The sequence below is a fragment of the Polyodon spathula genome, chromosome 14 (assembly GCF_017654505.1).
Source record: "Polyodon spathula isolate WHYD16114869_AA chromosome 14, ASM1765450v1, whole genome shotgun sequence".
NCBI lineage: Eukaryota > Metazoa > Chordata > Actinopteri > Acipenseriformes > Polyodontidae > Polyodon > Polyodon spathula.
In genome coordinates, this window is record NC_054547.1 from 20,781,394 (window position 1) to 20,796,465 (window position 15,072).

Consider the following 15,072-nt stretch of genomic DNA (forward strand, 5'->3'; position numbering starts at 1 on the left):
CCTTTGTCTAATCTCCATTTGTGACCCCTGGTCCTTGTTTCTTTTTTCAGGTCGAAAAAGTCCCTTGGGTCAACATTGTCAATACCTTTTAGAATTTTGAATGCTTAAATTAGGTCGCAGCATAGTCTTGTTTGTTCAAGACTGAATATATTCAATTCTTTTAGCCTGTCTGCATATGACATGCCTTTTAAACCCGGAATAATTATGGTCGCTCTTCTTTGCACTCTTTCTAGAGCAGCAATATCCTTTTGTAGCGAGGTGACCAGAACTGAACACAATATTCAAGATGAGGTCTTACTAATGCATTGTACAGTTTTAACATTACTTCCCTTGATTTAAATTCAACACTTTTTTAACAATATATCTGAGCATCTTGTTAGCCTTTTTCTATAGCTTCCCCACATTGTCTAGATGAACACATTTCTGAGTCAACAAAAACTCCTAGGTCTTTTTCATAGATTCCTTCTTCAATTTCAGTATCTCCCATATGTTATTTATAATGCACATTTTTATTTCCTGCGTGCAGTACCTTACACTTTTCTCTATTAAATGTAATCTGCCATGTGTCTGACCAGTTCTGAATCTTGTCTAGATCATTTTGAATGAGCTTTGCTGCTGCAACAGTTTTTGCCACTCCTATTTTTGTGTCGTCTGCAAATTTAACAAGTTTGTTTACTATACCAAAATCTAAATCATTAATGTATACTGAACAAAAATATAAACACAACATGCAACAGTTTCAAAGATTTTAATGAGTTACAGTTCATATAAGGAAATCATTCAATTAAAATAAATTCATTAGGCCCTAATCTGTGGATTTCACATGACTGGGAATACAGATATGCATCTGTTGGTCCCTGATACCTTAAAAAAAAAGGTAGGGGCGTGGATCAGAAAACCAGTCAGTATCTGGTGTGACCACCATTTGCCTCATGCAACGCGACACATCTCCTTCGCATAGAGTTGATCAGGCTGTTGGTTATGGCCTGTGGAATGTTATCCCAGTCATCTTCAATGGCTGTGCGAAGTTGCTGGATTGGCGGGAACTGGAACACGCTGTCGTACACGTCGATCCAGAGCATCCCAAACATGCTCAGTGTAACATGTCTGGTGCGTATGAAGGCCATAGAAGAACTGGGACATTTTCAGCTTCCAGGGATTGTGTACAGATCCTTGCGACATGGGGCCGTGCATTATCATGCTGAAACATGAGGTGATGGCGGCGGATGAATAGCACGACAATGGGCCTCAGACACTTCTCCAGGGGGCCAGTGGCCATCGAAGGTGAGCATTTGCCCATTGAAGTCAGTTACGACGCCGAACTGCAGTCAGGTCAAGACCCTGGTGAGGGCGACAAGCACGCAGATGAGCTTCCCTGAGGCGGTTACTGACAGTTTGTGCAGAAATTCTTCGGTTGTGCAAACCCTCAGTTTCATCAGCTGTCCGAGTGACTGGTCTCAGACGATCCCGCAGGTGAAGAAGCTGGATGTGGAGGTCTTGGGCTGACATGGTTACACATGGTCTGCGGTTGTGAGGCTTGTTGGACGTACTGCAAAATTCTCTAAAACGACGTTGGAGGCGGCTTATGGTTCAGAAATGAACATTCAATTCTCTGGCAACAGCTCTGGTGGACATTCCTGCGGTCAACATGCCAATTGCACGCTCCCTCAAAACTTGAGATATCTGTGGCATTGTGTTGTGTGACAAAACTGCACATTTTAGAGCGGCCTTTTATTGTCCCCAGCACAATAAGCCTTACTTCTATTATATGCAAATTTATGGTAACTATTATATGCAAACTTATGGAAACTATAATAAAATCCAAAATCATGCTGTTTAATCAACTTCTTGATATGCCACACCTGTCAGGTGGATGGATTGTCTTGGCAAAGGAGAAATACTCACTAACAGGGATGTAAACAAATTTGTGCACAAAATTTGAGAGAAATAAGCTTTTTGTGCGTATGGAAAATTTCTGGGATCTTTTATTTCAGCTCATGAAACATGTGACCAACACTTTACATGTTGCGTTTATATTTTTGTTCAGTGTACATTAGGAATAGCAGAGGACCTAATACTGATCCCTATGGTACTCCATTGGTTACCACACTCCATTCTGAGGTTTTTCCTCTAATCAGTACTTTCTGTTTTCTACATGTTAACCACTCCCTAATCCATGTACAAGTGTTTCCTTGAATCCCAACTGCGTTCGAGTTTGAGAATTAATCTTTTATGCAGGACTTTGTCAAAAGCTTTCTGTAAATCTAAGTAAACCATGTCACAAGCTTTGCAATTATCCATTATCGACGTTGCATCCTCAAAAAAATCAAACAGGTTAGTCAGACACGATCTCCCTTAACTAAAACCATGCTGACAGTCTCCCAGGATACTGTTATAATGTAGGTAATTTTCTATTTTGCATCTTATAGTTTCCATAAGTTTGCATATAATAGAATTCAGGCTTATTGGTCTGTAGTTACCTGGTTCAGTTTTGTTTCCCTTTTTGTGGATCGGTATTACGTTTGCAATTTTCCAGTCTGTCGGTACCACCCCTGTGTCAAGAGACTGTTTCATAATCTTGGTTAGTGGTTTGTAAATAACTTCTTTCATTGAAAGCCCCATTCGATTTAGGTGGCATCTAGCATAGGGTTGAGTGCTGTACTTGTGGGGTACATAATTACATAAAAACTGTGTACACCACTTCTTCAGTCTTTTTCAATGCAGATTGGTATTGAAGTGTCATTTTAGATAAGTAGTGGAAAGGAGCACATACATCAATTTTCTTACAAAATAAAAATCTGAGGGTATACCATTATCCTTGATGGTTTTAAATATTAATTTGTAATGAAGTTCATCAAGCAAAGAATTCTGTCACTACCGTTTATAAGAAATCCCATAAAGTTGTGGCTTCCTGTGTTTAGCTCTAGTTAATGTGTGGTATCCCTGTCTGTCTCCAGGTGACCATGGACCTGCTCCAGTATGAGAAAATCGCGGTGCGCAGGGTCCTGCGCTCTGAAGATGCACTGGTCTCCAAGCTGGGAGTCACACACTTTCCATCCTGCTACCTCCACTTCCCCAACGGGACCTTCTCCCGGCTCAGCGTGTAAGTGGCGTAGCGGGGTAGGACGTGAGGGAGAAATAGTCCCAAAGCACTGCTCCCTAGCAACACCACATTGGCACGAGACATTCATTTTTCAGTTTTCCATATTTCTATCTCTTCTGCAAAGACAATCTGTCCAAAATTAATACAACTATTTAATGGTATTAAACCACATATAGGCAGCCTAGTTTCCTGTTAATTTTATACTATTAATATATTCTCTCAGAAAATGTGCTTAATTCAACCATGGCTGACTACAAATAAAAACCTGTTTGTGGTGCAGGAGGGCAGGGCTTTTCTTTCCTATTTAACCCCAATCACTTCTCACTTCATATTGAAATGTATAGCTATCGCTTAATAGATAATGGTTCCCTCTTAAAAGTATCCACCACTATAGAAAGACAGGTGGAATTCTTGTTCAGCATCTTACCTCCAAAAACAAGGTTATCTAACAGTGACTGTAATCTGATTGATATTAAGTGTGATACCAAGATATTAAAATAATTGTAGCTAATAAAATAGCTGCATACATTTTCTCCGCAATGCACATCCATTCATTATATAGATGTCAAATGTGTAGTTTAAAAAAAAAAAAACACACGTTTTACTAAACATGTATTTTCATTTTAAAACACGATATCTGGTATTACACTAGGTTAAAGACATCTCTGTTTGCAAGACATGCTTAACAGACTGTCTTGCACTTCCTGGGTCATTTCACCTAGAAAGTGAAATTGTTCCCACCCCTTTGCTAGCTTCTTTCCTGTCAATAACCATTCAGCTGCTCCCCCCCTTGACTGACATGCTTTCAGACAGTATATTGCTTCAACTCAGAAGACACTGCTGGGGTGGAATGACCAAGGAAGTGAAGCAGTAACAACTTCCTGGAAGCAAGCAAACTAGGAACTTTAAAATAAAAATACATGTTTGCTATATGTTGATGATGTTGATGATGATGGTGTCTCCCGTTGATGACGACATATGAGTTTTGTTAGCAACTCTTGGTGACAAAATTTGTTTGTGTGTTTGTTCATGAGAAATAAGGCCAACCCTTGATCTGCAGATGCGGCCACAGGTGCTGCAGTTGATGGAATTACTGAAATGGCCTTTCTCCTCTCACTCTTTTCCTTCCTTGCGTTTGCTCATTTAATTTCAAGGTTTTGGATGACGAAGTGACAATGCTGCCTCCAGCTCTCCTTGTCCAGGGTCATATCCTCCCAGCTGTTGGTATTGATGTTAAAGGCCTTAAGATTTTGTTTAAGGGTGTCCTTTTATCTCAAGCGTGGCCTTCCCTGTGATCTTTGTTAATTTTTCAATTGACTGTAAAGCACAGCTTTAGGTATTCTGGTGTTCTTCATCCTTTTGACATGTCCAACCCACCGAAACACATTTATAAAAATACATGTTTGCTATAACATGTTGTGACAGGATGATGGCTAGTGGTGACATCAGGCCAGAATGCAGGAAGCAAAACAAAGGCAGGTAAGTACTGCAGTTCAAAAGAACACGCTGCATGCCATTTTTATTAAAGACAAAAAAATAAAGTAACTATTTAAACAATCAGAAACACTCACAGAGCAAATGAAATAGGTAAAAAAAAAAACAAAGTCTTGAACCAAAGATAAATACTCCAGGGCAGGCTGGGCAATCGCCTTCACTGATCCTAGATTGTGTGTATTTTTAAATTTCTCTCGCTCCTCACTCGCTCTCGTTCCTCCTTTGAACACCCACCACCAAGTGCAGAGAGCTGTGGGTTTGTATACAGGTGGCCATCTCCCGATTAGCAACAATAACACAATTAATTAATTCGGGAGATGGCCACCTTCTGCATGAGGTTTTTAAATTAATGTGGATGGGCTTCCCATCCATACTGCAACATAAACATAAAATGATTCATAAACATAAACATAATTATGTTTATTATTTTGTGTCATGTTGTTTTGTGTACAAATATATTGGTGCCCCTCCTCCCCACTGGGGCGACATTTTTATTGACTTGTCCCAACGAACGAGACAATGTATAGGGGTCCCTCCCCTATCCCCACGCCCCCCACCACCCCACCTCCCCACCTCCCCACCTCTCCCCACCCCCACCTGCCCCAACAGCCACCTCCCCCCTCAACTCAGTTTACCAGGGTCCCAGGAGAGGGGAAGGACGGTGTCCATGGGGGTGGCCATGGTGGGAGGTCCTTCACTTCTTCGTGGCTGGCAGCTCCCTCTTCCGGGGCTCCTGCACACACTATCCAACAGCGAAAGTGCTGCAGGGGGAGCGGGTCTCCTGATCTCCGCCCCTTCTCTGTGGCCAGCAGCTCCCCTTTGTGGGGCTCCGGCTACCCAATTTCCTGCCACAAAAGTGCGGCTGGGGGAGCTGGTCTCCTGACCTCCCCCAGCCGCAATGTGGGGAAGCTATAAAAAAGGCTAACAAGATACTCGGATACATTGTGAAAAGTGTTGAATTTAAATCAAGGGAAGTAATGTTAAAACTGTACAATGCACTTGTAAGACCTCATCTTGAATATTGTGTGCAGTTCTGGTCACCTCGCTATAAAAAAGATATTGCTGCTCTAGAAAGAGTGCAAAGAAGAGCGACCAGAATTATTCCGGGCTTAAAAGGCATGTCATATGCAGACAAGCTAAAAGAATTAAATCTGTTCAGTCTTGAACAAAGAAGACTACGTGGCGACCTAATTCAAGCATTCAAAATTCTAAAAGGTATTGACAGTGTCGACGCAAGGGACTTTTTCAGCCTGAAAAAGGAAACAAGGACCAGGGGTCACAAATGGAGTTTAGAAAAAGGGGCATTCAGAACAGAAAATAGGAGACACTTTTTTACACAGAGAATTGTGAGGGTCTGGAATCAACTCCCCAGTAATGTTGTTGAAGCTGACACCCTGGGATCCTTCAAGAAGCTGCTTGATGAGATTTTGGGATCAATAAGCTACTAACAACCAAACGAGCAAGATGGGCCGAATGGCCTCCTCTCGTTTGTAAACTTTCTTATGTTCTTATGTTCTTATGTTCTTCGTGGCCAGCAGCGCCCTCTGGTGGGTGGCTGGCCGCACTGCAATAGGGGGAGCTGGTCTGACCTCTCCCCCCTTTGTGGTCGGCAGTGCCCTCTGGTGGGCCTCCGGATGTGCTGTTGTAGGTGGAGCTGGTCTCCTGACCTCTCCGCCCTTCTTTGTAGCCGGCAGCTCCCTTTTCTGAGGCGCTGGCCCTTGTGCTTCCTGCGGTCCTGCATGACTAGTAGCGACCCCAGGCGACGCAAGCCAGGCAGCGGCCTCAGGGGACGTAGAACCGGCAGAAACCCTTGGAGAAGCAAAGGAGAGAAAGGCAACCCCAGGCGATGCTGGACCTTCGGCACCCCCAGGCGAAGCGGGACCCTCGGCAACCCTAGGCGAAGTGGGAATCTCCACAACCCTAGTGTATATAAGAGAGGCAGCCCCAGGCGATGCGGGCGTGGCATCCCTGAGCTGTGCAAGCCAGGGCAGGAGTGGTCCCTCAGAAGGCGACGATGGCAGCAGACCTCGGGAGGCGACTGCAGGAGGAGAGCCAGGACTAGCGGTGGTGCTGGTGATAGCCCTCTTCTCAGCCGCTGCGATCCAACGGTTTTCCCCCATGCTCCCCTCAGCAAACTATGCAAGGGCTGCTGAGGACTGGCAGCATCCTGCCCTGGTCCCCGCAATGATGAAGGGAGAGGCAGCTCCTGCTTCTTTCCCTCTGGCAGGGGTGGAGACAGAGGCAGCTTCTGCTCCTCTTCTCCAGGTGGTGATGGAGGCAGAGGTAGCTCCTGCTCCTCTTCTCTTGACAACAAAGGCAGTGGTGTTGGAGGTGATAGAGGTGACGGTGGGGAAGGCGATGAAGGTGGTGAGACCGCAGGCATCCTCCCTCTGCTGGATGCAGGGGTAGCTCCTGCTCCTCTCCTCATGATTGTGGGGGTGGTGAAGGAAGTGGTGGTGCAGCCACCAGGTCTCTTCCTTCTGCTGGCAGAGGTGGGACCAGCAGACTCTCTCTCTAAGAGAGAGGCAGCTCCTGCTCTTCTCCTCGCGCGAGGGGTAATAGTGGTGGTGGTGATGGGAGTGAAGGTGGTGAAGGCGGCAGGGGCTCCTCTCCTTCTGGCTGCGAAGGCGGCAGTGGCTCCTCCCCTTATGGCTGCAAAGGCGGCAGGGGCTCATCCCCTTCTAGCTGCTGTGGAGGAACCAGCAGACATGCTCTCTCTGCTAGTGGAGGTGGGAGCAACAAGTAGTCCTCCCACGGTGGTGGAGGTGGAACCAGCAGGTATTCTCCCTCTGCTGGTGGAGGTGGGAGTGACAAGCAGTCCTCCCATTGCGGTGGAGGTGGAACCAGCAGGTATTCTCCCTCTGCTGGTGGAGGTGGGAGCGGCATGCAGTCCTTCCACGGAGGTGGAGTTCGAACCAGCAGACATTCTCCCTCTGCTGGTGGAGGTGGGAGTGACGAGCAGTCCTCCCATTGCGGTGGAGGTGGAACCAGCAGGTATTCTTCCTCTGCGACTGGGTACATGGGCTGTGGACGCACTGGCTCCCCCTCTTGGGCTGTGGACGCACAGACTCTGAAAATATATATTCAACCAAAAACAAATCACAAACACAATACATAAGAACTGCACTGCTAGCATAAGACACTTACCCATCTTGCCTGTGATCACAGCAGTTTATAGCATGATAATGGGCATGAAGACGGGGCTGCATAAGGAGATTGAGGTTATAGTGTGAATACAAAAATCACTGTGAAAAACAGGGCAAAAATAACGCAGCGAATAAACAGTAGAGTGTGAATGCCTGTAAAGAGCTTCCATCTGAGTTCAGGAGCCTGCCAGAGCCATATGAAATGTAGGCTAGAAGTAAGCTTTGGATCCATTTCCCTTCTGTTTTCCTAGCAGTACACATCAGTGGTGTAGATGGCACTGGCACTGAAACATTGACTGATCTAACCTACTTTCCATTCATCTGGAACTAGAACTGGAGAGAAGTTCCTGAATTCTCAAAGCACCTCAACCCAGAAAACAACTCTTAATGATTGTAAATAACATGAAACGATAAAGGGACATCAAAAAAAGGCAAAATACACAACATTAAATTGAGCTAATCCTTCATTGAATTTAATTTTTTTTTTTTTTTTTTTTTTGAAGCTGTATAAAGTATCAGTTTACTCATGATAAAAAAGCAAGTTACATTGTTCAGGTAAATCTTTGCTAAGCATTACAAAAAAAGCAAACAGCAGTGAAATATTAAGCACAGTAAAATGTTTTCTATATTTCACTAAGCGGTAGCAGTTTGGTCTGTTTCTTTGTTGTATCTTTAATTTCATAAAAAGCGCTGTCAAATCCTGATTGCTTCATGGGAGAAGATAACAAATGACATTATACGAATTGTGTTGTAAATTGTATTGTGTGAGAGAGCAGTTCTAAGGATCATACTCATCATTGCTTTCTGAAGCAGGCCGTTGAATAAACATCCTGAGGTACAGCACTGGAGTTCCTGTCTGTAACTGTATTTTAAACTAGGTTTGCATTGAAATCTCACAAGCTTATACCAAACAAGATCAAAACAGGGCCCCACATTACCAGAAATATGTGTTTTTTTATTCTCATTATGTTTTAATAGAAAGTATTTCCTTTTCCAGACATGTGGAGGCGCGTTCGTTTTACACATACTCTCTGCGGATGCTGCCGGGGGTAGAGCGGGGAGGAGACAAGCCCAGCGTGTCTCTGGGGTCTGAGAAGAACATCACGGCTGAGGAGTGGAGACAGTTTGACAGGTACACCAGGCTAGAGAGTCATCATCTAAACCATTTACCCTGATCGATTAATTGTCCTGGTGCCCTATTACAATTTTAATTGTGTAACAATGAATTATCGTACTTTCTTTACATGATATATCCCATAGTAATAAATGTATGTATTGTTTGTATAGCTATATACCACAATATAGCTCATTGCAGTTCACCAAGTGGTCCTTGAATGAAGAATAAGTGTGCTTTGTAGTTGGTATGAATACATACTTTCCCTAGCAATTTTTTTGTCTTTTTAACAAATAGTCCATCAATAAATGACCATTTGATCTTATTACGCATCATTCAAGTAGCCCATCAGGACCATCACATGCATATCACGATACATATTGCATCATGACATTAGTATATCATTACACCCCATACAATATATCATTAAACAGATATGCATGTTTTCAATTGTATTAAAGGCTTTTGTGAAGACTCTTTTGGTTCCTGCTATTGAATACTGAAGTGTTCTTCCCGCACTGATTATTGCCCATGTTTAACTGCCCGCTATTCCATAAGAACAGAGGGTTTCTGATTGCACCTCTAGTAAGGTGTCCCTCAAAACATATCAATGTTGATAGAATGACACAGGGTGGGGGTCTTTTCTCATTTAAACACCTTCTCCATCCCCTCTTTAAAAGCAAGATCAATACTGACTGATCTGAATGACTTTGCTATTTAGGTGGTTGAGTTGGCTTCAACAATGTACACAGTGCCCCTTGCTTGTACACCTGTTGTCCAATCTATTGGAATCTGATTCCATATTGCAGAATCAGATTGGTTGCGTTTCAAGACCAATGAGTTCCTGTTTGACACTGCAGGTCGCGGGTGTACATGGCAGATCTGGAGTCCTGTTTGTATTACTCCCTGCGTGTGGAGGTGGGGACTCACAGCACCATCTCAGGGGAGTCGCTCAGCGCACTCAAAGCTTACATCACTGTGCTGGTCAAGGTGAGTCAATACGGGAGCAACCACACTCATCCCAGGGCTTAAATGAGTAAGCCATGATAGGCTGTGGCTAACTGGAATAAAGAACAATTAGGGGGACATGATTGAAGTTTTTAAAATGTTAAAAGGAGTTGACAAAGTTAACCCAAAGTGCAGCACTGAAACTAGGACCGGAGGTTGGAAATGAAGTGGAGATAGACAGAGGGTAGGAAACACTTGATATACAGAGAATGGTGAGGAGATGGAATGGGATAATGCTGAATTATTAGGATCCTTTAATACCTGATTTGATTAAGTTTTGAGAAAGCTACTAAGAACTGGACAAGCTTGGATAGGCAGAATAGTCCTCTTTTTTTGTACAATTGTTACACAGACCTTCCTCCTGTATTAATAGATGTTATTACTCTAACGCACCCTTTCTGTGCATCGTTTTCCATCTGGCATTATGACTGAGTTAGAAGTGGTGTGAAATCCGTTCAGTTCATTTCCATTAGTAGCATCAAGCCGATTTAAATTGGAACTGCTTCAGCCCCAGTTAGGATTATGGCTCACTAGCTGAAATTAGTCTCTGAACTGGTACAAAGGAAGGTGAATAAGAGCAAAAGGTTCTGCTCTCTACAGAGGTGAAGAAAAGGACTATGAAGTTGCAAAATAAAAGTTAAACCAGACACAGTAGCTGGGTCTAGCTTGTATGGGAGCACTGACATTAAACAACGTAATGACGTAAGCTATACACGTTTGAATGTATAGCTATATAAAACCAAATTGAATATTTTATTTCTGAAAGCAAGTATTGTTTGAAGCTTTCCTGGTCCTTTGTAACTCTGGATATGTGTAACTGTGTATTATATCACATCAAGTTGTTGTCTGCTGAACAGCATTTTTTATTAAATATTCAATTAGTCAACTACATTTGTGCTCTGGATTTAGATACATTCTTCCACTTTAAATAATTAAAAACATTGGGCTGTATGTACTAATATTACTTACATGTTCGTAAATACTGCAAATTCGTAGCCTCCATCCTTTGTAGAATTTTGCGTGCAACATACTAAGCAGCTTTGTCTCATGATAAACTACTGTAATATCACAGCATAAGTTTAGCAACAGCATAAATTCTTGCTCATTATATAGGAGAGATCAGAATTTGCATCTCATTGTGAATAAATTTGCAATGCTGGAAGTCAAGATTTAGGCCCTGTTCACACTACATAACCGAACTCGAGAACCATACTGAAAAACATTTTATTTAATCCAGCTCAAAACGCCCACACTAAAGACTATTCAGACTACTTTGGTTCAAGTTCCTAGCAGTACAATGGACTGTGGGGCTTAATACGATAGAATCCCACCATGCATGACTGTTTATACAACCTTGCAAATATGGACCCCATGTCCACGATAAACATAACGCTTCTTAACATGAATGTTATGGCTTTGTTTCTTAAGCACAATGTACAGTGCCTTTAGAAAGTATACACCTCCTTTCAAGATTTAATTGGAATTAAAATGCATTAAAATAGTTTTTTTTCATTTATCTACATGTCCTACCCCACAACTTCCAAGTGAAAAAAAAATATTCTAGAAATTTGTAGAAAATTAATTAAAAATAAAAAGCTGAAATAGCTTAGTTGGATAAGTGTCCACCCCCCTTGTAATAACAATCTTAATTAGCTCAGGTGTAACCAATCGCCTTCATCATCACACGTCAAGTTAAGTGGCCTCCACCTGTGTTAAATTGTAGTGACTCGTATGATTTCATGATAAATTCAGCAGTTCCTTTAGGTTGCCTCTGCTGGGTAGTGCATTTCAAAGCAAAGACTCAACCATGAGCACCAAGACATTTTCAAAAGAACTCTGGGACAAAGTTGTTGAAAGGCACAGATCAGGGGATGGGTATAAAAAAATATCAAAGGTCTTGAATATCTCTTGGAGCATGGTCAAGACAATTATTAAAAAGTGAAAGGTGTTTGGCACCATCAAGACCCTGCCTAGATCAGGCCATCCCTCCAAACTGGATGACCGAGCAAGAAGGAGACTGATCAGAGAGGCTACCAAGAAGCCAATGGTAACTTTGCAAGAGCTACAGGCTTTTATGGCCAAGACTGGTCAAATTGTGCATGTAACAACAGTATCCCAAGCACTCCACAAAAATGGTCTTTATGGTAAGGTGGCAAGAAGGAAGCCATTACTCAAGAAAGCCCATCTTGAATCCCATTTGAATTATGCAGAATAACACTCAGGAGATTCTGTAGCCATGTGGCAAAAAGTTTTATGGTCTGACGAAACTAAAATAGAACTTTTTGGCCTAAATGCAAAGCGTTGTTTGGCGCAAACCCAACACAACGCATCACCCAAAGAACACCATCACTACTGTGAAGCATGGTGGTGGCAGCATCATGTTATGGGGATGCTTCTCATAGGCAGGGACTGGGACACTTGTCGGGATAGAAGGGAAAATGAATGGAGCAAAGTACAGAGAAGTCCTTGAGGAAAACCTGCTGCCCTTTACAAGAAAGCTGAAACTGGGATGGAAGTTCACCTTTCAGAATGATAATGACCCAAAGCACACAACCAAAGCTACACTGGAGTGGCTAAGGAACAAAAAGGTAAATTTCCTTGACTGGCCCAGTCAGAGCCCTGACCTAACTCCAATTGAAAATTTGTGGCACGACTTGACAATTGCTGTCCATCAATGCTCCCCAGAGGAACTTGACAGAGCTTGAACAGTTTTGTAAAGATGAACGGTCAAATATTGCCAGTGGTAGAGTTGGTTGGTAGAGACCTATCCCAGCAGACTCACAGCTGTAAATGCTGCTAAAGGTGCTTCTACCAAGTATTATTAGTGGTAAATGCTTCAGCTACATTGCACCGAAATTATGGAACGATTTGCCTAGTACTATAAAGGAAGCTCCTTCTGTCGATGCTTTTAAATCTTGTTTTTTGAGAGTTCATCTTTCTACTGCAATTCCCTTGCATTCGTGCTGAGAGCCGGCTTGCTGCTCTCATGGAATCAGCAGCTTCATTTTGAGTCTTTTTTCCTTCTTCTTCATGGTCTGCTTCACTTGTGTAGCAGGACATCTTTTCTCGGCTTTCAGGGAGAACACCGTTCCTCTGCTGGGGTTCGGCTTGCCGCCTCGTCATTGAGTGACTCTGCCAGCTGTCTTTAGCACAGCTTGGGGGAAAAAAAAAAAAAAAAAAATTACAGTCAGCCATCTGTTCTTCCACCAGGGCTGTGCTGTAACCTGCCTTGTTGTTGAGTAGACCTCGCCGGCTGCCTCGGCCCACCCACTTTGGTGCGCTGGGCCTTCAAAAAAAAAAAAGTGTGTTTTCCCTTCAGTTCTATTCTGTGCGTCTCCCCTGGTGCATGCTGCTTGCTGACCAGGTGGCTGACTGCATGCGGTTTGGGTAGGCACGGCTGCATTAGCTGCCCCCGGTGCTTCAGTACCACGGTGCACACTCAGCCCTTCGTACTTCAGTGCCTCAGTGCACATGGTGGTGCACACGGTACTTCAGTTCCTAAGTGCGCCATAGTGCCTCGGTGCAATCGATGCTCGGTGCACGCGGTACTTGGTGCACACGGTGCTCTGTACTCGGTGCTTGGTGCACATGGTACTCGGTGCACTTGCTGCACACACCGTTCTGTGCCTTGGTGTGCATAGTGCACTGTGCACACTTTGCTTCAGTGCCTTAGTGCTCGGTGCACACGATACTCGGTGCACAAGGCATTCGGCTTGCCCTCTGTGCTTGGTGCACTCAGCTGACGGTGTCTCACTCATGCTGGGAAGCCCTACACTGGTGGAGACAAACCTCCCACCTGTGCAAAGGTGTAGTGATGGAGTGATACACAGCTGTCAAGTGGTGAAGACAAACACATCCAACCTGGTTTGGAGTGTGGTCTGGGCAGGTAGTCAGCAGGTCCTGGACATGCCACTGGACATCCCTACACATAAATATGCTGTAGCTCCGGGCAGTGCATCTTGCTCTCCAGCGTTTCCTTCCTGTCAGGTGGTGCAGCGCATTTGGGAATGTTTCGGGGAATGTCTCTGCGTCGGGTTGAGGTTCACTAGGTGTCGACACCCTAGCCAACGAATGGCCCAAAGTGCTTTTATACGTTTTCCCACCGATAACACTGCTCCCTGTCTTCCTCGAGAAGGTCAGGAGAGAGAAAGCCAGCTGCTGCAGGGCCAGCCCTGGGAGATCCTGCTGCATATGGATCTCCTCAGTCAGGTGCAAGGCACCCTCTGGCACCCAGAACTGGGCAGACCCCAGCTGTGGGTTTGGCCCCTGAACTAGACGTCTGTCAACCTTAGGGCTCTCATATGCTGTAGTCAATACAGTGCAGAACACTAGGGCGTCCTCCACAAGAGCATTATATGCTCACAAATGGAAGTATTTTCAGAAGAGGTCATAACCATATCTACAGACCTATAGCAATTATTTTACGGTATCTGTAAGATCTGCTAGAGGTGGGCAGGTCCCCTCGACGTTGAAAGTGTACTTGACAGCTATATCTACATTCCACATCCCCATAGACTCGGTTTCCCCGGGAGCCCATATTCTGGCCTATATGTTTCATAGAGCTGAAATATCTCTCTAATGTCCTGAAAGAGAAGACGACGACCAAACTTTGCAAGGTCACATCATTCGCATTCGCAGCTTCGATGCAAAAGAGGAAGCGACTATTCATTCCTTCGGCTCGCGAGACCGAATGCACCAGTACCGTGAGTACCTTGTGCACCGTGCATTGAAGCGTCTTGCATACAGGGCACCATGCGCACCAAGGGTTGAGCATGCACCAAGGTACTGAAGCACCGGAGGTAGCTAATGCAGCAGTGCCTACCCTAACTGTGTGTATTCAGCCACCTGGTCAGCGCGCAGCATGTACCAGGTGAGACGCACAGGCCGAAGCTGTGGTGGGTGAGAGCTCAGTTAGTTGATAAAGAATAGAACAGAAGGGAAAACACACCTTTTTTCTTTTTCTGAAAGCCCAACGCACCGAGGTGGGTGGGCCGAGGCAGCTGGCGAGGTCTACTCAACAGCAGGGCAGGCTAGAGCATAGCCCCGGTGGAAGAACACACGGCTGACTGACTGCTGTTTTTTTATTTTATTTTTTTTGCCCAAGCTGCGCGAACGACAACTGGCAGAGTCACTCCACGATGCGGCGGCAAGCCGGGTCCCGGCAGAGGAACAGTGTTCTCCTTGAAAGCCAAGAAAAGACGACCTGA

The 15,072-nt window shown here is 44.3% G+C and overlaps 1 protein-coding gene across 3 annotated transcripts in view; it reads left to right on the forward strand.

Annotated features, from left to right (window-relative positions):
• LOC121326738 (sulfhydryl oxidase 1-like) overlaps positions 1 to 15,072 on the forward strand; it is a 156,271-nt gene that overhangs the window by 91,271 nt on the left and 49,928 nt on the right. For all 3 annotated transcript variants that reach the window (XM_041270173.1, XM_041270174.1, XM_041270175.1), the window contains 3 exons: positions 2,958 to 3,103; positions 8,741 to 8,875; positions 9,718 to 9,847. In XM_041270173.1, the coding sequence (XP_041126107.1) occupies positions 2,958 to 3,103; positions 8,741 to 8,875; positions 9,718 to 9,847 (411 nt within the window). The remainder of the gene's footprint in view (positions 1 to 2,957; positions 3,104 to 8,740; positions 8,876 to 9,717; positions 9,848 to 15,072) is intronic.